Source organism: Hyaena hyaena, unplaced genomic scaffold (genome assembly GCF_003009895.1).
Source record: "Hyaena hyaena isolate Hyena2069 unplaced genomic scaffold, ASM300989v1 scaffold_149, whole genome shotgun sequence".
Lineage (NCBI taxonomy): Eukaryota > Metazoa > Chordata > Mammalia > Carnivora > Hyaenidae > Hyaena > Hyaena hyaena.
This window is the reverse complement of record NW_024080781.1, coordinates 2,095,521-2,120,150: the sequence shown is the minus strand read 5'-3', so window position 1 is coordinate 2,120,150 and position 24,630 is coordinate 2,095,521. Positions and strand designations below refer to the sequence as shown.

The window sequence follows — 24,630 nt, the reverse complement described above, 5'->3', positions numbered from 1 at the left end:
AAGGAAAAAATAAAGCACTATGTCTAACTATATGACTTTATACACCATTCTATAGTTGGCAGATTTCTCATATTTACTAAATTGTATATCCTTCCTCCTGATCTTCCCCACCTTTCTCACTAACACAAAGAATGTCACAGGTAGGTCAGCATAAGTTTTCTTTATCAAAGTAAAACAGATTTATCACATATCACATGATGGAAAGGTTAAGTGTACTGATAAGTTGAGAGATCTGTATACATCTTGGACAAGCTGTTGGAAAGAAAAATCATAACTGCTATTAGTTTTGAGTACTTATCATATGTAAAAAGCTACATGAAATAGATCACATACAATTGGTATCTTTTTAATCTTGCTTGCAATCATGGAAGGCAGAAACCACTGACATGTTAAAGAGGATGGACCGGAGATAGAATTTTCATCATAAAGTGATAACCTGGGATTTGAGTACAAGGTTTTCTGCTTTTAAACAAAGTTTGTACTATATCATATTGTATATCAATTATACATGTATTTATGTTTATACATGCATATATTTGTATTTCAACATTTGTTACTGCATATCAAAATGTGATTGTCACTAATGTGTCTCTATTCTGAATAGTACATTATCTTTCAGTTATATCACTGTGAGGCCAAAGTTAATCTAAAGAGTGCTGAACACACTTTGCATAATGTTGATTTAGCCTTCTCCATTTTTCTGAGTTATAGGTTTATATAGGGCTTTTATCTAGAAAATATCCTTAATATGTTAATATTTATCTTATTTTTTAAAATTAAATGTACCTAACAAAATCTTAATCCTTCCCAACACAATATATTTTTATGCCAGTCATATGGTTTTCCTCATAATAGATGTTGAGTACGTATGAGATTGGGCTAATAAATTTCAATCCCTCCTTTTTTTCGTTATCTTTTGCAGGAACATCCCTCACTAGGCCAACTTTCTGAGAAGTTAATAGACAACAACATTAATGTCATCTTTGCAGTTCAAGGAAAACAGTTTCATTGGTATAAGGTATGTGAATTCCCAAAATATAAAAATTAAAATGTTTGGATTGGTAGTTGAAATTAAAATACTTCTTAGATTCCCAGGTAAGGATTCTGGAGTTATTGTACAGTCTGAATTTAATAATGTATTTGCTAATGTATACTGCACGGTGTCTTAAGTAAACATTTACATATAAATTCTGTATCTGTAACACCTAGAACCAAGTGTGGGCACTGGTACTTAGTGTGGTACTGACTGTGACATTAATAGAAAAGACTCTATTCAGGTAAAAAATTCCACATTCCAACTACACCTTTCATGTCTGTATTTCTGTTCCTATTCAATCTCTAGGCATATTCTTACAATAGATTAGGTTGGGGAACATCAGCTTAGTTTTCACTGGTAACAACATACCTATATTTGGTCTAGGCCATCCAGTAAAGGCACAAAAGGAGTCCCTGAAAGTTGCTGATTCATCAGACCTTTCCTATGCAAGAATAATCTTGGTATCATACACAATCCTTCAGGCCAGATGAGACTCACAAACAGAACAGATGTTTGGCAAAACCATGTCACTCCCAACAAAAAAATTGCTTCTGTGACCCTGCTGTCATATTGTTTCCACAGTCTTTTAGGTCTTTTTTCCAGAGAACTCTCTTTTCTTCATTTTCATGATGTTGTGACTCCTTGATTTTCATTGCACATATCTGTTTACTGAATCTCCATCTCCTTTGTTGTCTCTGCCTCTTCTTTCACTCCCACTGTCCTTTACTTACTTCTTTTTTTAAAACTTTTTAATTTTTTTTTTTTTTTTGAGAGAGAGCCAGAGCATGAGTGGGGGAAGGGAGGGCAAAGAGAGAGGGAGACACAGAATTCAAAGCAGACTCCAGGCTCTGAGCTTTCAGCACAGAGCCTGATATGGGGCTTGAACTCATGAGCTGTGAGATCATAACCTGAGCCAAAGTCGGACATTTAACTGACTGAGCCACCCAGGCGCCCCTACTTCTTTCTTTCTTTCTTTTTAAAAAAAATTTTTTATGTCTCTTTTTTATTTTTGAGAGAGAGAGAGAGACATCATGATTAGGGGAGAGTCAGAGAAAGAGGGAGACACAGAATCCCTACTTATTTCTTTTAATACTTCAGAAAAACTAGGGGCACCTGGGTGGCTCAGTTGGTTAAACGTCCGACTTCGGCTCAGGTCATGATCTTGCAGTTTGTGGGTTCAAGCCCCATGTTGGGCTCTGTGCTGACAGCTAGCTCAATGCCTGGAGCCTGTTTCATATTCTGTGTCTCCCTCTCTCTCTGACCCTCCCCTGCTCATGCTGTCTCTCTCTTTCTCAGAAATAAATAAAACATTAAAAAATGTTTTTTAAATACTTGAGAAAAACTGTATTTTCCTTCAGTTTCAATAAATGCTTGAATCCATTTGCATTAGCCACAAAGCTGGTATTCGCCCCACCAATTTCCCTAATACCTGACCACTATATATATCATCTGAAAGCACTACTTTCTTTAATCACTCCACTTCTTCCCTTAGAAATCTACAGTGAAACTTTAATCAATTCCCTATTTTCCCAAGTTGATATACCATGGAACCCCTTTTTAATGTGACGATCATTAATAGTCACAGAAATAGGGCTCTGGGCAAATTAAATCCCCAAACTACTTTATGAACAATAGTAACAGATTCCACTTATTGAGTTATTATTATTGTCCAGCACTGAGTTTATTAACATGAATTCATGTGATACTCATTAAAGTAAGGGAAGTATTACTAATTTAAAGCCTACTTTAAAGATGAGGAAACACATTCTGAGAGGTTATATACTTGCCCAAAGTTTCCTAGCAGCTTAAATCCTGTGCCCTTAACCTCTAAGCGTAATAGCTGAATTTCAAAGTACTGCGCAGCTTGTTACTGCTCTAGCCTCTTCCTGCTTTGCTACCGATTACTTAATACTTGCTGCTGTTATTGGCTTTAGCAGTTTCTCTCCACTCCTTTCAAAAGATTTTCATTGACTGATAAAACCATAAAACCAGGTTTACTATGAATGGAATTACGTGCAAAGTAGGCATCAGCAGGCCCCAGAAGCTGGACAGTCAGGAGGCCTGTGTATGCCCTTGCAGTCACCTACTCCGGCTGCCCAGACATACTTTTATCAGTCACCTCCATCTGGGTTGTAACAGCCTCCTAACACACGTCCCACATTCATCTTCCATCTGGCTGAAGAATGATCTATTAAATTATGGTTGTGACCACAGTTCTCCCTAGAGCAAAACAGTCCAGTGCTTCCTTCTGAAAGGATCAAGTCTTTAATGTGGCATATGAGCTCATCTCATCCCTGCTTGCCTCTGTGCACATATACTCACCAAGTCACCAGGCTCTTTCTTTCCTTTGTGCCTTTGTTCTTGCAACGCATCCCCCATGCCGAAAAGTCTCTTCCCCTCATTACTTGGCTCATTCGTAGTCATCCTTTAAGATACAGCTCATGGGTCACCTCCTCCCGGTAAGAATCCTTGACAACTTTCTCTAGCCCTCAAATACTTTCTGGTATCCTTCTCCTTCAGGTCTCCCTATCTCTATTACTTCATGTGTACATTGTTTTTGAAATTGTTGTTTATATACCTAAGAAATCCTTAAGGATGGAAACTCCAAAGTGGTACATAATAGGAACACAATAAAGGTTAGATAATTGGCTCTTAAAAATCTATAAGTGATAAGTTTTTCCTATTACCTAAGATGCCAAAGTTTTAATGTCCAAGTAGTGGCTGACATATAGTAGAAACTTAAGGATACTTGTGAATGGTAAAATGAATGTATAAATGGATTTCGAGACTTTCCATAATCTGATTCCTTATAAATATGCAGCCTTCACTCCAGTCAGACTGTTTCTTCTCTTTTCTTACTTCGTCTCAACCAGGTAAACCTTTAAGCCTTCACTAATTCTCATTTTCTTACTAGGAATACTTAGAGTTTTCCCCATAATTGTTAAGTGCCATCCATAAAGAATATCCACTCCATGAAGCCTCCATCTATGACAATGATTCTTTTCTCCAGTCTGGGCCAACATGTCCTATAGGTCACTCCATGGAATAGTAGTTCTGCAGAATATTTATATATGTTACATGAGAAGAAGTTTTGTAATTAAAAACTGTTGGAAATGCTGCAACAAATGCTGCTAAATTATTTCCAAATTGCAAGACTTCTCTGAACCTTAGCTTTGCAAGTGCACATTTTGAGTACCTAAGGAGAAGAAACCATATGGAGAACCTTCTAAACATACTTGCCCTCAGAACCCTTTAGATAACTATGTTCCATGGAACATGAGAGGTACTTTGGGAAATGCTGGTCTGTACTTCAATGGGTTTTTTGGTCAACATGTAATTTGTGCATGCCTACAGGCTCATGCATATACACATACGCACACTTCCATTTCAGGTGTATGTCTTTTGGCTGCCCTACTTGGTTGCTTACAGTTTTCTTGTATCTTATATTTTTTTCATTCATGTAATGGCTCACCTTCCACTAATAACTATAAAAATGTTTGATATTTGTTGATTGTTGAACCACTGTATACTATTGTCATTACGTAAATGCTATTGGTATGTTTTCTAGGACCTTCTACCCCTCTTGCCTGGTACCATTGCTGGTGAAATAGAATCAAAAGCTGCAAACCTCAATAATTTGGTAGTAGAAGCCTATCAGGTATGTATATATTACACACAATTTTTTTCTTTTTTTTTAATGTTTTATTTATTTCTGAGAAAGAGAGACAGACAGCATGAACAGGGGAGGGTCAGAGAGAGAGGGAGACACAACATCTGAAACAGCCTCCAGGCTCTGAGCTAGCTGTCAGCACAGAGTCCGACGCCAGGCTTGAACCCACAACCGTGAGATTATGAGCTGAGCCGAAGTTTGACGTTTAACTGACTGAGCCACCCAGGCGCCCCTACACACAATTTTTTTCATGTAAACTTTTAACCCCAATTTCTGTGGCAAGATACAAATTAGGGCCCTATCATCTTGAGAGAAATGGTGGACAGACAATTAAGTTAAAAATTAGGATCCTTAATTTAGGCCTGGCTCTAGTACAAACTAGCCACAAAACCTTGGGAAAGTCAGTTCAGCTTTCTGTGCCTCACTGTCTCATTGACAATAAACTCTGGTCAGGCTAAAGGCTATCTAAATTTCCTTCCAAATCAAAGGTTAAGTAAGTCCCTGAATAACAGCTATAGAATATACTTCGTTACCATAAATGTCACAATTTCCTGTGTCATAAAGATCAAGAAATCCACACTATTTAAAGCAGCAACCTGTTAGGTTGAACAATCTGGGATATAGAGATTACTGAGATTACTCTGTTGGGGTTTCCTAGAGCAATCACTTGATTGTTTAATAAGTGATTTTAGCAGTTTTATCAAACTAATTTGATTAAAAGAATCAACTTAAGAGGTATACTATTTTATTGAATTCACATTTGCCTGCTGTTCCCAGTCTATGAAGAGTGAGTACCAAATGCAAAGTTTTACAGAAACATCTGTTCTCTCAACATAGGTCATTCCTAGATAGAATAATTATTGTTACGATGTTGTAAATAATTTTGATTGTTACTTTAATAAAACTGAGAACCAGTTACTTTCCATACATTACCTCATTTAATCCAGACAACTGATCCATAATTGGATATGGATAGTTGTACTCCCATTATGTATTACAGAACCTCAAAGAAGCTAAGCAAGCTAACCATAGGTCAAACAAGCAGAAGAAGCAGGATCAGAATCCAGCTTTCCTTAATTCTAGGCCCCAGGTCCTTCCTTCTGTGTGAAACCACCTGTTTTTCTCTTTTTCTTTTCTTTTCTTTTTTTTTTTCAAACTATCCAAAGATAGGCTTTATTCTACTTTGAATTTATGGGCCATTGATAAAGTTTCACTTCCCAAATTCTCTCATTCTCTTCCTGACACAGTTGAGATGAATAATGTAAATAGTAGCCCAAGCATTATAAGAAATCTCAGGCTTCTCAAATTTTCCATGCAGCATCTGCCTTCAACTTGAGCAGAAAAGGTAAAGTCAGGAAGCAAACACATGATAGAAAATGACTCATTTAAACTTTATTCTTTTAAAAATGTTTTAAATGTTTATTTTTGAGAGAGAGACAAAGAGACAGTGAGAGAAAGAGAGCACCTGAGCAGGGAGAGGCAGACAGAGAGGGAGACAGAGAATCCAAAATAGGCTCTGCACTGACAGCAGAGAGCTCTACACAGGGCTTTAACTCACAAACCAAGAGATCATGACTTGAGCCAAATGTCAGATTCTTAACTGACTGAGCAACCCAGGTGCCCCTAAACTTTATTCTTTTAAAAGAAAAATAAATCTTGTGAGACTTTTTTTTTTTTTGCCAAGGAATTGTCCTATGACTGAAAAATACATTGAATGAAATAAGGAAGAGCATCTTCAATTATTTTTATTTCTATTACAAAAAAAAAAAAATTAAGTCTGGGAGAACTTCTCATCAAGGAAAATCAAACATGTACAACTCATTCCCATCTGCAGTTTGTTCCTAGGAATAATCAGAATAAGGAAGAGATTTACAGTGTTAGAAATCACCCCAGTTTTTATAGTATGAACCCATTTATTAGTCTAAACAAGAAATACAAATTGAAAAACTTGCCTGTGTGTCAGACTGTACCAATGGAAAGGGAAACAGCAGCATTTGGTTTTATACTCTTTATTCACTGAGGTTAGGTATCCAATGCTTTAGCGAACTGCAGTTCTGATTAACCTTAAGCAGTGGGAAAATACTAGCAAATTCAACAAGACTTACTCTGGCTAACTAATCTCCTTTATGTTGGGATTCTATTATTATTTTATATATATCTATGTTTTCAAAATTCTTCTGAAGTTTTATTTTGTCTTCATAGTCCAATAGACATAATTCACAATGCATTGAAGAATAAAAATATTTCACTCTAATTTTTAAGATAACTTCACTCTAAACTTTTAAGTTTCGGGGCGCCTGGGTGGCTCAGTTGGTTAAACTTCCGACTTTGGCTCAGGTCATAATCTCGCAGTTTGTGGGTTTGAGCCCCGCGATGGGCTCTGTGCTGACAGCTCAGAGCCTGGAGCCTGCTTCAGATTCTGTGTCTCCCTCTCTCTCTGACCCTCCCCCGCTCACACGCTGTCTCTCTGAAATAAACAAACATTAAAAAAAATTTTAAAAAAATAAACTTTTAAGTTTCTACATTTCCTTTGTAAGAATTTTATAAAATTACATACAAATTTAATGTATGGTGAATGTGACCGCATTTTAATTTTGTCCTTTAAGCAGCACTGCCACTAGAATTAAGATTAAATAAAATTCATGACTATAATAATTTAAACTGAAATTAAGAAATTAAAAACAATATTGAATACAAACAGAATTATGTATCAAAAATATAAATTCTGCCTCTATATCTATTAGCTATTAAAAAGAAAACTTGTGACTAGACCCTAATTTCAAAATCTCAAAACCGGGCAAAATTTTAGATATTTGTCTTCACACATTGCTTAAGAGAAAAACATTAATGTAACAAGCTTAACTTTTTAAGAGAAAGAATTTCAGAAGAGCAAACTGGGAACACTCACTATATTAGGAATTTCCTTCTGATCTGTCAAACCATCACCCTATCAACCATTTGTAAATCCCACACCATTTGTAAACCATGACTATATCAACACTATTTGTGTACCATTAGAAGTTGCATTTGCTTTGCTAAGGAGCGTTCAACTAAGTGATGACAATGGATGAGCTCTCTGGGAGATTTAAAAATTTGGCTGACACAATCTTCTCTAATCCAAATAAAATTTACTAATTTGAAGAAATATCTTGTTTCATAGTTACCACCATGGTCAATTATTAGTCAGTAAGCATACATCTCTTTATCAGTTATACAGTTGAAAATGAAAGTTTACTCAAGTAAAAATGTAGAAGCCTTTGGAAAAACTGTCTTTCTTCATAGGTTGCTATTCACTCTTTCCTTAGGTATATATTTCTTTTTTCCTTCGTTTTGTTTATAATTTAAGGATTTTTGCATGTGGTAGACTCTTTGTTTTATGATCTTCAGTATTTATTTAATGTAGCTAGAAATTTTTGGAACCAAAGATTGTGATGGAAGAAATTAGTGTGTCCTTGATACATGACAAGCATTACATAAATATTTTTGAGTAATTGTATAAGTGAGTGAATGGTTTCCTGTCTAGTAAATGGTCCCGTTTCAGTATCAAGGATAAGAACAAATTTGATTGACACAAGCAAGCCCCAGGGACTTGGCAAAAATCCAAGGGCATTCTGGGAGAATTTACAGGACATTCTGGCAGGTAATTCTTAGGCCTATAGTATAGAAATGCCCTCACCAAAATATACCTTTGAATTTTGCATCAGTAAGGTGTTTTAAGTTTCAGGATAGCCTAAAGTGTTTGAAACTGAAATGTTTATGTATATATGACACATAAATGTCAGAAGTGTGTTCCAGGTTTTAAACTGCTAAGATTTACTCTCTGTGATGATATATGTGTTCTTAATGTTTTTTTCAAATTTTGTCACAAAATATAAACATTGGATTTAAAATGATTATTTTTGTAACACAGTCTGAGTGAGAAATCTCTCTAAAGTGATCTAAATGCATAGTCGTGGAAATATGTGAAAAAATAGAACAATTTAAATGCATATAGTCTAATCCTTCAGTATTTCTTATGTATTTCATAACTGGGTCATTAAATGGAGACTCTATATTTATTCATCCTTTTATAGGAACAGACTCTTTGATTCAGTTAAAAATTAAATCTAGAATTATTCAATAATCTTGACTCTGTTTAGTTGTTTACATCTGAAATTTCTGTAATATACACTTTAAAAATGATATCTCTGCAGAAACTCATTTCAGAAGTGAAAGTTCAGGTGGAAAACCAGGTAAAAGGCGTCTATTTTAATATTACTGCCATCTGTCCAGATGGGACCCGAAAAGCAGGCACAGACGGATGTGGAAATGTGACAAGCAATGACGAAGTATGTGGGTGTGCATTTTTCCCATTTTAAAATAAACTAAGTTGTTTGGCAAGTTTTCTCACAGAAAAATCAAACCGTTCTGGGCAGCTTTATTTACTACTGACTCCAAGGATCTTATTTATATAGTTCAAAGTAATTTTTATTGTTTCTTTCTAAAGTTCCTACTTGTTTTAACTCCATTGATATGTCTTAAACTCTAAATTGAATAAATATATATTATATTAAATACTTATTTGATGATAATAACTTTAAACTTTGGTGTCACAGCCAGTGTGTGTATAAGTAAAGTGCATCTCTTCAAACAAGTAGTGTCTACACTTACAATGATGATGATACCTACCTTTTTGGTTTCAAATCTGAAAATTCTCAGAATAAATTTGAAATTGAATGTAATAAGGCACAGAAAAGAATGACAGTGATGGAGTAGTTGATAAAGGCTATGAATTCCAAAATTTTTTGTGTTATTGTTCCAGTGCACTCATAATGATCTATGAAGAAGAGGGGACATTTATTAAAAGCAATAAAAAAGAGGTGCCATTTAGTTAAAAAGGGATAAAATGTGAAAAACAGAGGACCCAGATTATTGCAGTGTTAAGAAACAGGACCAGAGGACACAGGAATTCTCCCAAAATGAGCACAAAAGAGGGTAAACACACAGAAACAGGCTTTTCAAGGGAATTCTTGTTAGATAAAGATTTTCGGTGAGCTACCTTGAGGCATCAGTTGCCTCATTTTTAAAGAAGCAGTTCAGACTGCAAAATTTAGATCCCTTTTCCTTTCATCTCTAAAGTTCTATGATATTATTTTAGTGCTATGCTGTATTTTTCTCTTTTGGGAAGTTTAGAAGTATGTTAGTATGGTTGCTCCAACAAGCTGGCTATTTGAAATCAATTATGGCTAGTTTCTAATGTTTTAGGTCCCTGCATAAACACTTCTTGGAATTTGTTCAAAAGTCATTATATGACAAATATATATTAGGTTTATAAAATATATATTTATAACATATATAATTTTCATATAATATATAAATATATGTATTTGATTTTTGTAAAATATAGAAAAACTGTGCTAGCAAAAGTTTCTGGAAAGGGTTAGCCTTTTGGATGGATGTAGTTCTTTCTTTCAAAATCAGTTTTGGCAGAATGGTTTTCCTTCTTTTTTTTCTTTTACTTTGTCTGTAATTCCTTTTTCACCCTCACCTTCAACTAAGTGAAACATATATAAACAGTTTGACTCTCAGGAAGGGTGATATGACCTCTTAATTATATAAACTCCAAGTTTTGCTTTATTAATATTGGCAATGGCCACATTATCCTACACATCTGTTAATCCTTAACATTCCTAAAGACAAAAACCACTTCAAGTACAATACCAACTGCATTAATTTTAATATTATGAAACTGATTTTAATTTCTGATGCATGTATGTAATATAAAAGCCTAAACTGAGATCTTTCATATCTTTTGTGTGTGTGTGTGTGTGTGTGTGTGTGTGTGTGTGTGTGTACTTGTGCTAGGCTTTTTGGTCAGAGTGGGTTTATATATATGGATATATCCCCACCCATATATATATTCATACCAACAAAAAAGCCTACCAGAAATTATTTTTAAGTTGTAATGGATATTAATCTAAGATCGGAAAAAAAAAAACCCATACAAGCTTATTTGCCAAAGTACCTGAAAATTATAAGGTAGGCTAACAAATCTAAAAAGGCACATTAAACCAATCATGTTGTGCAAAAAGGAAAGAGAGAGAAAGGAAAAACTTGGCAAGATCTGTTGTTTCACAAGGGAAACACACTCCTGCCAACTGAGATCTTTAGTTGTAGGCTCACTTCTCCACTGAGACAAATGTAGGACCTTGTATTGAGATCTTAAGATCTGAGAGAGTCCTAAATCTTATTCCCTTAAGTAGCATCAGACAAAGCCTCCTGTTTTCCTCATTAACACCATGTATAAACTAAAATTTAACCCTGAAGCTTTACTTGGGCCCCTAGAAAATGGAACAAAAATAAAAATTGTTCATCTGAACATCCTATCTCAAGGTTTAACCCAGTAGTGCAGTAGTCCTTTAGTTAATTTGATCTATCCCTTGTGCCAAACATTCATTAACCCCACACTTTAAGGACTTAATTCATAAAATCGTCTATTCTCTCTCAAGTTTGCTAAAAAAATCAGTGGAGAATATCAATCATTGGAAGTGGAGTAGACATTTCAAATATATTTGACCCATGTCCGTTTAATAGTACAATATAGACAAGTATTAGTCGTTGCTTCCTTTAACTCTCTAGTTCATTAATTAGGAAATAAATGAAATGAAAAAGGGATGTTACATCTATACATGAAAGACTGCATGTGTAATTTACAAGTGTTGTAAATTTCTATAAGATGGTATGTCTATAAGATGGTATGTCACTTATTCAAAATATCATTCACTCATATAATAAATAGTGGTGATAAAACTAATCATGACATATAAATATATTTTCTTCCCTTCTGCCCATTTAGGTTCTTTTCAATGTAACAGTTACAATGAAAAAATGTGATGTCACAGGAGGAAAAAGCTATGCAATCATCAAACCTATTGGTTTCAATGAAACCACTAAAATTCGCATACACAGAAACTGTAGCTGTCGGTGTGATGATAGCAGAGGACCAAAACTAAAGTGTATAGATGAAATTTTTCTAGATGCCAAATGTTTCCAATGTAATGAGAACAAATGTCATTTTGATGAAGATCAATTTCCTTCTGAGAGTTGCAAGTCACATAAAGATCAACCTGTTTGCAGTGGCCGAGGAATTTGTGTTTGTGGGAAATGTTTATGTCACAAAATTAAGCTTGGAAAAGTATATGGAAAATATTGTGAAAAGGATGACTTTTCTTGTCCATATCACCATGGAAATCTGTGTGCTGGTAAGTATCAATAAATATATACATGTAGTTTTTACTAGTTACTATTAAACTAGCATGTATGTCAAAGTATCTTTAAGTCACATCTTTATAATTATCAACTCTGAATCTGAATTTAATATTCAAAGTTTCAAAGTCTATGAAATTAGAGCATGGCAACACATTCATGGCACATGATTCCGCTATTTATATTTTAACTTATTTTGTACAGGAAATACTTGAACATAGAAACAGAAAATTAAGTGTTATTCTCAAGTATGCCTTGATTTTATAAAGATAAATACCAGAAAAGGAAATTTCTGATGATGTCTGGCAGGTTGTCTATAATCAGAGTATTCTAGAAAAGACCCGATTCATTCTCATAAGTGGTCACTCCCTCTATCTTGCTCAGAGGATAGGGAGCTTTAAAAACACAGTTTCCATTCACTGGAAAATTCTTAATGCATTATTACAGATGGTATTATAAATCTGTAATAATTTAAACCTCTCCAGTTTATTTTTGGAACAATGCAAGCAACAGAATTATCAAACGACAGCATTCTTCAAGAAAACACTGGTTTCATAAGTAATCTAGAATATTAGTCCTAGAGGCCACACACAGACCACGTTTAAAAATGAAATAACTTATAAGAAAAAGGTCAGAAGTACTTTTTGGCTAATTCAGTTTACTGCCACCTAGAGGTTAGATTCTAGAAAATCTGTGCAATGTTTGAAATTTAATACAAAATACCGTTTTCAAGTAAATTAATTTTTCTATGACAATGTGCTAAATCCACTTATTGTCACAACACCATTTTTAAAATGTTTGCATTTTTGTAAGCAAATATTAATTAAATTATTAATGAACTGAAATATTTCATTTTCATAACCATATGGAAAGTAACAAGCCATATTCTTGTGTAAGCTATAAATTTGCCATATATCACATAAATATGCAATGGAAAATTGCCTTTTTATTCTGTTATATACACAAAATGTTTTATATGCCAAACATGTATCCTGCTATAACTAGTATCATTGGTAGAGTGGATTATAGATAAGAACAAACAAGCAATTATCTTCTAAAATTTAGAACTAATCTTATTTGGAAGAGGAAAGAGGAAGAATTCTGATATCCCACAGCTATTAGGATAGAAGCTTGAAATATATTGGGAATCCCAGTCTCTATTTATAGTAAACTATCAAAAATCAATGTACTAGCTCTTCTATATGACTATTCTATCGGCCCACAGGCAGTTGAAAATCTGCTTTGAATTATTTGTGTGTAAGTTATAAGTGCAAACTGTAGGCTGACAAACATTTTCTTCACTAGTTTCCTTTGAGAATAAAAACATATGTTCACAGATCAGCTGGCTAGGATTAGGCGTGCAGCCTACATATAAGGAATAGGGTCTGGCAGGCATTCGTTTGGCCTGGACCTCATTAGTTTTACATTTAGCAACTGAGTTGATCCAACAGTAGACTTTATGGAACAGTTACCCTGTGAGGTGCTTACAATAAGGGGAGACAGGGAAGGAGGGAAGAAGGAAGCCAGGAGGCAAAAGAAGGAAGGAAAGAAGAGTCTGTGGCCAAATAAGCTTGAGAAATACTACATAACCCTGTAATATATACTCACTCTTGAGGATTTATAATTCACATGGGCATACTAAATTTAGGATGCTTCTTGAAGTCTAAAATCCATTTAATTACACGTAACCAATGTTTCTCCTCAGCTTACTTGTATACATGCATGCCTTCAACCTCAACACATAGATGTGCATGTGTACACACACACACACACACACACACTCCACCTTGCTTTTTCTCACCTAATTCCTCACAATTACCTATTACCACCTAATAACTCACAAACTCACAGCATACTTTAGGACATGCCTCTCTAACCTCCTAATGTCCTGAATATGTGAAGGGATCAGTTCAACTTTGCCAGAGATCTTTAAACATGGCACTAACAGAATTGAAGTACTAGAAGGGTTTGCCTTATAGACCTTCACAAGTATCCCAGGCCCTTAGCAATAATGAGAAACTAAGAGAATAGTCATGGAAGCTATTAGTAAAATACCCCCATTTTTTGGATTTCAAGACTGACAATTAACATTACTTCAGCCTTTGTCACTTTTTTAATATTTGTGTATTTTTAATTTAAAACTGAATGCACAGTCACCTTCAGGTAGTCAGGCAGCCACTGCAGTGGGGCACACGTCACAATTGTCAGCACAAGAGATTAGCATCATGGCGTTTATCTACAACAGGACAGCTTTGAAAATAGACACTCCTAAAAATCTCTCATTGTTTATGTCAAATGAATAGAAAATGATGCTATTTGCATTCATTTGACTGTCAGTGTGTTTCCGTGGATATGGGAGGAGAATTCATGTCTGGAAATACTGCACAAAGTCAGTGGCTCCAATAACTTAGATCCTGGACTGTCTGTTGCAGGGCATGGAGAGTGTGAAGCAGGCAGATGCCAGTGCTTCAGTGGCTGGGAAGGGGACCGGTGCCAGTGCCCAGCAGCAGCATCCCAGCAGTGTGTCAATCCAAAGGGCCAAGTGTGTAGCGGAAGAGGCACGTGTGTATGTGGCAGGTGTCAGTGCACTGATCCCAGGAGCTTTGGCCGTTTCTGTGAACACTGCCCCACATGCCAGACAGCCTGCAGTGAAAACTGGTATGTGTTCTCTAACTCCAAACATACATGAAGCAGTCTGTCACCATAGCTATGTTTGTCCTTTTTTATTTTGCCTTCCTTAATCTTAGAAGTTGCTGGATCTTCTCTACTAGATCAATTGTTACCATCGTGCTAAAAAAGAACTGAATAGGAACATTAGGAATTAGAAAACTTTGATTCTAACTTTTGGCCAGTTAGTTAGCTGTGAAAGCATCAGAATTGATCTAGGCATTCACTCCTTTACTTTTTAAAAAAAAATGTTTACTTATTTATTTTGACAGAGAGAGAGAGGGAGAGAGCACATAGCAGAGGGAGGAGCAGAGAGAGAGGGATAGAGAGAGAATCCCAAGCAGGCTGGATGCTATCAGTGCATATCTCAACATGGGGCTTGATCTCATTAAACATGAGATCATGACCTGAGCCAAAACCAAGAGCAGGAGACTTAACCAACTGAGCCACCTACATGCCCCTGCTTTAGCTTTGTGGAAATGGGTTTGTAATTTTGAAGAATAAGATTTTGTGTTCATAAGGGCTCATTGTTCTTTACCCAGGTTTACTGAGATACAGCTGACAGATAGACTTGTTTACACAATGTTTAAGATATACAACATGATGAGTAAAGGCTGCCTACTCCACAGTTTACCGTCAATTAGCTATTTGATCTAGGATATGTTGTTGAAATTCTCTGTGCCTCAGTTTCTTGATATTGAAAATGAGGATTATAATAACAATACATTGCTATAGTTCTGTGACAGAATTAAGTTAGATGATTCATGTAGGAAAAAAAAAACAACCCAACCTTTTTTACTTGGCACATAATAATCCTAGAAAAAATGTTAGCTATTATTATTGTTTTCTTTTTTTAATTTTTCAGTTTTTAAAATAAAGAACGATAGTGGCTATGAAGCACCTCTGGAAATAAGTGATGTATAAATAATAGGTGAGATGTGAAGTGAAGGTGGCATTATTGTTTTGGGACAGTAACTATTTTCCAGTAACAGTTTGAGCCTGCTCAAAGACCACTACTCTAAACATCATTGTGCCTTCTAATTTGTTTCATTCAAAAATTTTAAGACATTCACTTTCTTGGATTGGTAGCTCAAGTAAAATTTTTAAAATTATACATAGTAATTTATGTAACTCTCTTGGAAATGCATGTACTTATGCATGATGGAGTTATTTCTAATGAACCCAACTGAAACTTGGACTGTATATTCATTGCTAAACATTTCTAGTAGTATAACATTTATCTTCTAAAATATTTTTCCTTGTTTTATTTGTTACGCATTTCCTAGGTATTTTCTTCTCAATACAAAAAATTCATTATTTTGAATGTACACATTATTCAAATGTTTTTAGTAGTTAGAATATAATTTTGCATGGTACTAAATTCAGCCAATATTACAAATAAATATGGCTTCTTTCCCTGTTTTACAAGACTACTATGCTAAAATAGTTTTGATAGTTCATTTCTCAAATTTCATTTGATATTTCATTATTCTCTAATAAAAAATACTATGGGCTACAACCTTTTCAAAGATTACATGTTTCATTTCTGTTTGTCCTTAAAAGGAATTGTGTGCAATGTCTTCACCCTCACAATCTGTCTCAAGCTATACTTGATCGTTGTAAAACTTCATGTGCTCTCACGGAACAGCATTACATGGACCAAACATCAGGTAAACCAAAGCTTACTAATGAAAGCACTGAAAAGTATCTGTAAAGAATCATAGTCCCCAAAAGAGCCCATAATCAATCATCCTAAAGAAAGGAAAAACTGCTTAGTGTTTTCAGTCTTCCAGAGATTGTACTTTAAAAAAGCAGCTGAGTATATTTGCCATAGTTTGCCTGGATGAGTAGATCTCCTATCTCTATTATCCAGCTAAATTTCCATTCTGGGCCCCGCCATGGAAGTACACCAAGCAGAGTGTCTACAGAGGCCTCAGTGAGCCAAGAATGGAAATTTCCTATGTAGAGTCCATTTCACCCTTAGAGATAAACTCTATGGAGCTATACTTCTCTTTCATAACCCAACTTACTTCCAGTTACAACCTTCCTCGTGTAAACCCAAAACTTTTATGTTTCAGGTAAAGCCAAAAATTCTAAGTAGCAATGATCTGATTCTGCAAGTATATAACCTAAAAAGGACCATCCCTTTCTAGTATTTTTCATTCTAATATAAATATAATTTATGGGTGAATTATTATAAAGGCAGTATAATGGAAAAGGCATGAAAACTTTCAAGCTTAAAGCATGTTCCTTGACACTAAGAGATAAGAAATACCAGCCCTCTTACAAAATTTCTCTGGGCCTCCGTTTCCTCATCTGTAATGGACATAATAATACCAACCTCAAAGTTATATGAGAGTAAATGAGTCAGTGAACATGATAGAAATATTTAAATTAAAAGATGACACACAAATGGGAGAAACATGTGAAAGCTGTGTTCAAAGACCCCCTTAAGATAAAAATTCATTAGAACCCAAAAGCCAGTATCCCACTTTGCTCAGGTGTTAAGGTGTTAAAGTGCACATAAATTAGAAAATAAGCTTGAAGTTTGTCTTCTTTGAAAGAATTTCTACTGCTACTATTATTTCTAGTCTCTCCTCTAACCTATAAAAATAATTCCAGCTCTTACAAAGCCTGCACAGAAGAATAAGCTTTCTCCAGTTTTGTTTCCTTCTTCCCTTGCATCCACACTGATCTTAGTCCATACTGAATTTGGCTCTGGAAAGAGCCCATGTGCTGCCAGCTGGGGCTGCAGCAATCACTCCAAAAAGCCAAGTGCCTTTTCTAATAAATAGAGCCCTTACTGTCAACATGTCATTTATTATGTTAAGTAAACAAATCTACTCTGACCTAAGTGTGGTTACAGAAAGTATTCCCTTAAAGCTCCTTAGGAAAAGCCCTTGCTTGACCTAAACCAAGATGAGAGTCATGGCCAAGGCTAAATGTTTGACTATCCAAAATGACATTTTAAAATGCATGCAGATTTGAGCTTTGAAAATGTCCTCTATCCTAACCTATTAGAAATATTTGTAAAATGTAACAGTAGCTAGGGGGCTCCCCTCCCTTTCACAACTATGGTGGAAGGAGAGAAGAAGGACATTTGTTAGCCACCCCTATTATCTATCCACTCAATCACACTTAAAGGGTGTTGCTTTGGTCTTCTGGCTAAGCTCCTCCTAGGCAAGAAGCCAATAAGTGGGATCAAGCCATGTGTCCTCTTTAAGGATCTGCTTTAGCTGACTGACTAGTTCTAAGTCAGCCAGGGGAAATGACAGTCTGTCAGGATGAAAGGCACGCATGTCATAAACCTGAAGGTCACTCTGGAAGAGTCCAAGGGAACCACTTTTGAATAGAGCATCTCGGATTCTCTCTGTATGTGAGAGCAGTAACAAAGGGAGACTTGCACTTTCATTTGGTGTTTCTATTCCAATTAGTAGCCCTCCGGACTCCCTTACCCCTTCTTTCAAGGAACCTTGTCAATGACCAAAAGAAAACTGGGCTCGATGTTCTCTCGCTTGGAGAGGAGCCCTTACATTCTTCCTGAGCTCTTGGTTTATTCAAAAGCATGCTTGGTCATCCCTTGGGAATTCAGACAGAAATTACCCATGTTTGGATGATCATTCTTCTAAGACTTGGTAGGCCCCCTCCCAAAAAGCTCTCTCAGGGAGACCTTCAGGCATTTAGGTAAAGTCTCCAAAGTCTGGAGAATGGGTAGAAAATGCTTGCCTCTTTAAGCCAGGAGGTAATTTTTGTGAATCTGGGGCAGCTGGTGAGTTCTGTGGAAGACTGACATATTATGCAATGTTTCCCTTAGATTAGGATAATACTTCTGGCATCCACAGAGCCTGTAGACTTTCCAACTAGAGTTTGCCAAAGGTCTAGTACTAAAACAGAGACCTAGTATGTTCCTTCTCTCAATGCAGCATGCCTTCACCAGCTAGTAACTATTTATTCTTGAAAAAAAGATACAGTGGAATTTTTAGAAGCAAAATATGGCAGATTTGGTTTACAGACAAATAAAAACCAAATTAATAAAAATTGAAGAAAGTGATTTTGCATATTGTCCCAAGTTGGACACTCCTATTCCCTGGAGAAGCTACTTGTAATAATAATGGAAATTTACACTACAGTTTCAAAGGAAATACTTATTCATCTATCAAAGTAGTACTGCTTTTAGCTTCTGCATTGTTTCCATTACTGATGTACAACAAGTGAAGAGCAAGCATAACCAGAGAAACATACGCTAATCCACAGAGCTATTAAATAATTTTTAAATCCTGCTTCCTACTTAGTGATCAACAGCACACACCACAAAATCTGTCCCTTATCTACCACAGATAAAATTTTATTTGTTTAAGGGATTTGGACACATTCCAGTTAATACAATTATAAAGAATGTCTCTTGGAAATATTTTAATAAATGTGTAATAAAAATTATGCAGTTTATTTTTGAATCAATAGTAATGGCATTCTCCTGTTTTGAAAACGTAGATTTGAAAATATCTCTAGTACTATTAACCGAGATGGAGAACATTGTCTGCTTGTTAGAATCCTTTGATTTACTCATTCTAGTTTTAATCCATTTATTTGTTTGCTTCATTACAGAGTGTTTCTCTAGCCCAAGCTATTTAAGAATATTTTTCATCATCTTCATTGTTACATTCTTGATTGGGTTGCTTAAAGTCCTTATCATTAGACAGGTGATACTACAATGGAATAGTAATAAAATTAAGTCCTCGGCAGATTACAGGGTGTCAGCCTCAAAAAAGGTCAGTGAATTCTAAAAAAGAATTACTATCATTATGTCATTGTCTGCTTCCAATATTTAAGCTGTTAATTAATGATAGTATTTTTTCTCCATCAAGGACAAGTTGATTCTGCAAAGTGTTTGCACAAGAGCAGTAACCTACCGACGTGAGAAACCTGAAGAAATAAAAATGGATATCAGCAAATTAAATGCTCATGAAACTTTCAGGTGCAACTTCTAAAGAGATAAAAAGTACTTTATGGGAAACTGGATTTTAAATAATTGCTCCTAGAAAATATACTTTTAGAAGTCACAGGAGGAGACAAACTGTTCTAGATCATGCTGGTTGCTGGTTCTCCACTTGAATGAAAACTGACAAGCATCCTCATCATCGTGTGACTCACATCGCTGCTGAATTTTTCAGAGAAAAATGTGTCTTACTACTGTTTGAGACTAGTGTCATTGTAGCACTTTACTGTAATATATAACTTATTTAGATCAGCATAGAATGTAGATCATCTGAAGAGCACTGATTACACTTTACAGGTACTTGCCATTCCTATGTTTCCCAGAGAGAGACAATGCTGTGAGATAGTAGGCACTGTGTCACTACAAGGGTACAGTAATCCCTGCACCAAATATGTGGATAAAAAAAGTAACAGGCAGTTATAATACTGTTGCCAAACATTTCTACAATTGGCAGTGAATAGACGAGAACGTCTAGATGAATAAATGGTTAGTGTTTTACTCATTCAAGAGGCAACTAGATAAAATCTTAATCTTGAGGGATACTGCTTTTGAAACTGTGTAGTATTATGCATGTGTTTATGTTTTCTGCTTTTTACAAGATACTAATCCCAACATTCTTTCCTCTTTGCCTTTATGTTTTTTTCTGTCTTACAGGATAAGTTTATATATGTCACAGATGACTGGATTAAATAAGTGCTAAGTTACTACTGCCATTAAAACCTAGTAATACAATGTCACTTTATTAGAATACTGGTTTTAAAAGCTGAATGTTTAATAAGGGATGCTGTAAAGTCACATCAAAATCTGAACAGCTTCATTGTGCGCAGATGTGGAGTTTTATATCTTCTTACCTGATAAACTGGATGTTCCACCATTTCATTTGTCTGATCATCAGGTTGAAGTTCACAAGGTATTTAGAAGCCCTGCCTCAAGCAAAGTACCACATTTTTTAGTGCACTCTCAGAAATTAACTCCAAGTAGATATGATTAGTTTTCAAATTAAAAGCTATAGAAAGCTCTATTAATTTTGCACTTCAGTGCAGCCTAAGGAATTAAGGTGTCCCTAAGTCACCTCAACTCTACTCACCAGAATTTTAAATGTATACAATGGGAGAACAGACAATATCTTAGAAGTAAGCTGATCCATCCTCTTGGGTAGTCAAGGAACTGAGTGAGGCTCACAAACTTTAAATGATTTCTTTAAAAATGCCCAAGTGATTAAGTGGCAGCATTTGAAGAGAACTTCTATCTTATTGCCAGGCTAGTGTTCATTGCACAATATCATGCTACCTCTTGAATCTTTTAAAATATTTGATTGGCAAGTATTTTTAAATACTTTCAGTGACTTTAAATACTTTCAGTGATTTACTGAAGTCTTAAGTATATAAGCATGAGAAAATTTCAAAGCAAAGCAGAAAAGAGTAATTCAAACTGAATTCCATGACTGGCTTTTAGTCTTTCTTGCTAATCAGTTTCTAAGAGAATGCAACGTGGCCTAAATACAAGGAAGTCCATTCACACCACAGCCTGTGAGTTGTGTAGTGCTCAGCCTGAGAGCTTGATACAGAGGTCATGAGCTTTTATCTTCCCCAGTGGAAACTTCTTCACAATTACCATATCCCTACAGACTTATTTGGTCTGATTTCATTGGCCAGAAGTCCAAATGTCCTGTGTGTAGTACAGAGCTTTGCCTATGAGAACAAAGGAATTTATTTAAAATGCTTTCTTATCATTAACTTCCCAAACTTGCTGTCTTCCAGCACTTGAAGAAATGCCAGATATTTGCATTTTAATGAGACTAACTCCCACCCCCATATTTTACCCCAAAGAGGATTTAAAAACATATAATAAGTGTTCTTGAGAAACACAGCCTTTCCATTTACTGTCCCATCCAGCCACACAATTATATTCTAAGTTAAACTGTATTTCCTTCCCCAAATGAAATTGGGGACATTGACATAATTCAGTACTATGACTCACTTGTGTAAGATACCTTTTATCACCAAGGATAACATAAAAATCATATTTTGCAGTCTGCCTGTCACACATGGCATCCATTTTAAAAAGAAAAAATATGGATACATGATAGCTCCCCAAAAGGCAAAGTGGAAATAATCCATTCATTAAAATGCTGACAGTTTTAAAAATGAACATTATAATATTCATAAACTAATCTCCATGTGGAATGAGTTATCCAAAGGAGCATAATAAACTTAAACCCTTAAAAACCAAGGGTTTATATTTTTATGCTCTCACTAGTTTGCACTAATATAATGGACCAAGGCTGTTATCATAGGGAAATACAAACTTCCTGATAGGTAGTTCAATGCTTGATGATGATTGTAGTTATGCTTGTGATGTCTTGTGCTTCCTTTTTTTACTTAAAGACCTAATTCTTAAAGGGTTTAGAGCTTATATTTTACTTGAATAATGGATATTTTCCTATAAAATGGCTTATGAGAAGAGAATTAATATTTGACTAGTTAGAATTAATTAAAAGGTAAGGGAAAACAGGGTATGCTTAGATTAAATAATTTATGTAAATAGAGCTTATTTTCAACTAATATGACCGTAGGAGCCTTTTGAGATTCATGAGATTAGACAAGTAACGAAATTTTTAATAATTAACAAAGAACTTGAACAACACTTTTGGTACCGTAGCATTTTTGTTCCCTAAAGTATGTAACGATTTAGAAATGTGCCATATATACACTACAATATAACTGTATGCATTTTGTTTCTCTGGGGACATCTTTACACCACAGTGTACACGGATTTATAAACATTTGAAATCTTTTTTGAAACTTATTAATATGTATGAAGTCATAGACATTCTTTGAAAGAGTAAAAAATTCATCAAAAATCTGATTATGTACGGAATGTTCAATACAGCTTTGGTTTATAAAGATAAAAAGAAAATCTAAGGTTAACAGAATAGATTTCTTTGGAGGCAGATTGGTTTTCAAAACTCAAAATTAGTGGATGCAAAAGATGCAAAACTTCACAAAAGAATAAATTTCAAATTTTAAAAAACATATACCTAATTCCACTAACGATATTCTTGGGTATGACAATAGGTATCCATGAGACACTGTAACATGATTGTGATGAACTATGAAAATTTTTCTCCATAGAATTATATTCCTTCTGGTACCTGGTATTGTAAGTTAGACTCAATGACTTTTCTTTCCTTTCCTTACTCCTAGTTGTCCTATTCACTTTTCCTAAGATATTGCCTAAAACTCCAAGCTCAATAAATCTAATTGTGTAAAATAACTGAATTTAATGATATAATGAAGTTCTCCATTTCCAAACATCTCTTAATGATTTCAAAATTCATTATGCACCTGAGCCAAGACACAGCCTTTAAAACTAAAAATTTAAAATTTTCACAACTGTTTGAGCTTCTTTCAGGTCTAAAGGATTTGACATCTGTATCTTTTAATAAAAGTATCAAGTGAAATATAACTAGTTGAGAGTTCAATCATGGGCACATTGTATCTGTTTTATATACTCTTAACATTTAATTTACAACTACCCTTATATTGACCTTAAGAACTCCAATTCATGCAATGCAAACGAAGATATATTTTCAGAGAAATACAGAACTAGAATTTTTTCAGATCATTTCTTTTTTCTTTTATAATTACTCTATGACAATTTTTATGGGTAACTGATTATACATATTTATTTCATTGATTCTAAGATTTCTACCTTTTCAATTTGCATCTCTAAAACGGTGATTATATCTTGTAATCAATCATTGGCATCTTAGATGCAGTGTTTAAAGTTGTTCTTGAATAAATATTACACTAATTCATCTTTAAATGTTCATGGGGATAGGGGCATTCCTTTTCTTATAAATATTTGAGAACCCATTTATGGTATTTTGTGAAGCCAATTTTCAGTACAACTCATAATGGAGCCACTCTGATTATGAGCTCAGATCCTGCAGACCTTTAGGTTGTAAAAGACCCTTCATCTTCCTATTTATACTTTATGCTACTAGCTACAATTACAGCATACCTAACTTAACAAGAATGGGTTGCTTTCTTCCAATTTTTCTAACAAATTTTTAATCTCTCTAATCCTTTCTAAATGATACTTTCATATGATCATCTCAGTTTTAAACAGAATTAACTGGAAAATATATGAAACCATTGTAATTAGATTTTGTAGCATCTTGTATGTCTTATGTCAATGACAAAAGAAAAATATGATACAACCAATCAGTACTATAGGAAAAAAAAATCCCCTCACATCCTTCTACTATTGTATTCTTTTTTCTCATTTCTGTTCTTTGGTTTGATTTTTTCTTTGGCTCTGATAAATTTACCTTCAAGCCCATGTAATAACTGTCATGAAACTGCATATTTAAGTTATTTAAATTGTACAAAACAATTGTTCAGCTATCTGGGCAGCTGCTTATGAAACACCTGAGAGTAATAACACTACTCTTTTGTCTACCTGCATACTTTCCTGCATAAAATTTATCTTCATAAGCTAACTCTATAGTCATATTGCCAACCTCTATGGCCTACTTCGGTTAAAATTATTTAACCCAACGATAAAAAAAAAAAAAAAAAAAAAAAAAACCCTGCAGTTATCAAGGATGGAAAATGTGTGATTTGTGTAAAGAACACTTACTAACTTTACACTATACTACAGGTAAATGTGATTTAGATAAAAGAATTCTCCACAATGTAAAAATTTATGGTACATAAATGTTATTAAGAATGTTGAATATTAAATATTTTAATTCTAAATTGTAAGAAAATATAAATTTGCACATAATATAGAAATTGAGTTTGTGTATATTTAATATGACTTTAAAGACTATTTTAAAAAACTATTTTACATTTACCAGCTACTACTTCATTAAATTTTTTAAACCTCTGCAAAAAAAAATTAGAAATATTTTTAAATTATCAGTAATAAAAACTTGTTTCATTTAACAAATCCCACCTTTGTAAAAAATAATATAGAGTGTATTTTTAAATTAAAATGTTTGAATAT

The 24,630-nt window shown here is 34.6% G+C and overlaps 1 protein-coding gene across 4 annotated transcripts in view; it reads left to right on the top strand.

Annotated features, from left to right (window-relative positions):
• ITGB8 (integrin subunit beta 8) overlaps nt 1–24,209 on the top strand; it is an 81,609-nt gene extending 57,400 nt beyond the window's left edge. The window contains exons 7-15 of one of the 4 annotated variants that reach the window (XR_005529608.1): nt 923–1,018; nt 4,605–4,694; nt 8,900–9,034; nt 11,542–11,947; nt 14,384–14,609; nt 16,182–16,288; nt 19,224–19,387; nt 19,484–19,911; nt 20,269–20,325. Coding sequence is in view for 3 of the 4 variants with exons in the window: in XM_039238862.1 (XP_039094793.1) it covers nt 923–1,018; nt 4,605–4,694; nt 8,900–9,034; nt 11,542–11,947; nt 14,384–14,609; nt 16,182–16,288; nt 19,224–19,387; nt 19,484–19,593; nt 20,269–20,314 (1,380 nt within the window). In the remaining variant the exon portion in view is untranslated. Of the gene's footprint in view, nt 1–922; nt 1,019–4,604; nt 4,695–8,899; nt 9,035–11,541; nt 11,948–14,383; nt 14,610–16,181; nt 16,289–19,223; nt 19,388–19,483 lie in introns of all 4 variants that reach the window. The other 3 variants (XM_039238862.1, XM_039238864.1, XM_039238863.1) reach the window with 3 other exon arrangements.
• The last annotated feature ends 421 nt before the right edge of the window (nt 24,210–24,630 follow it).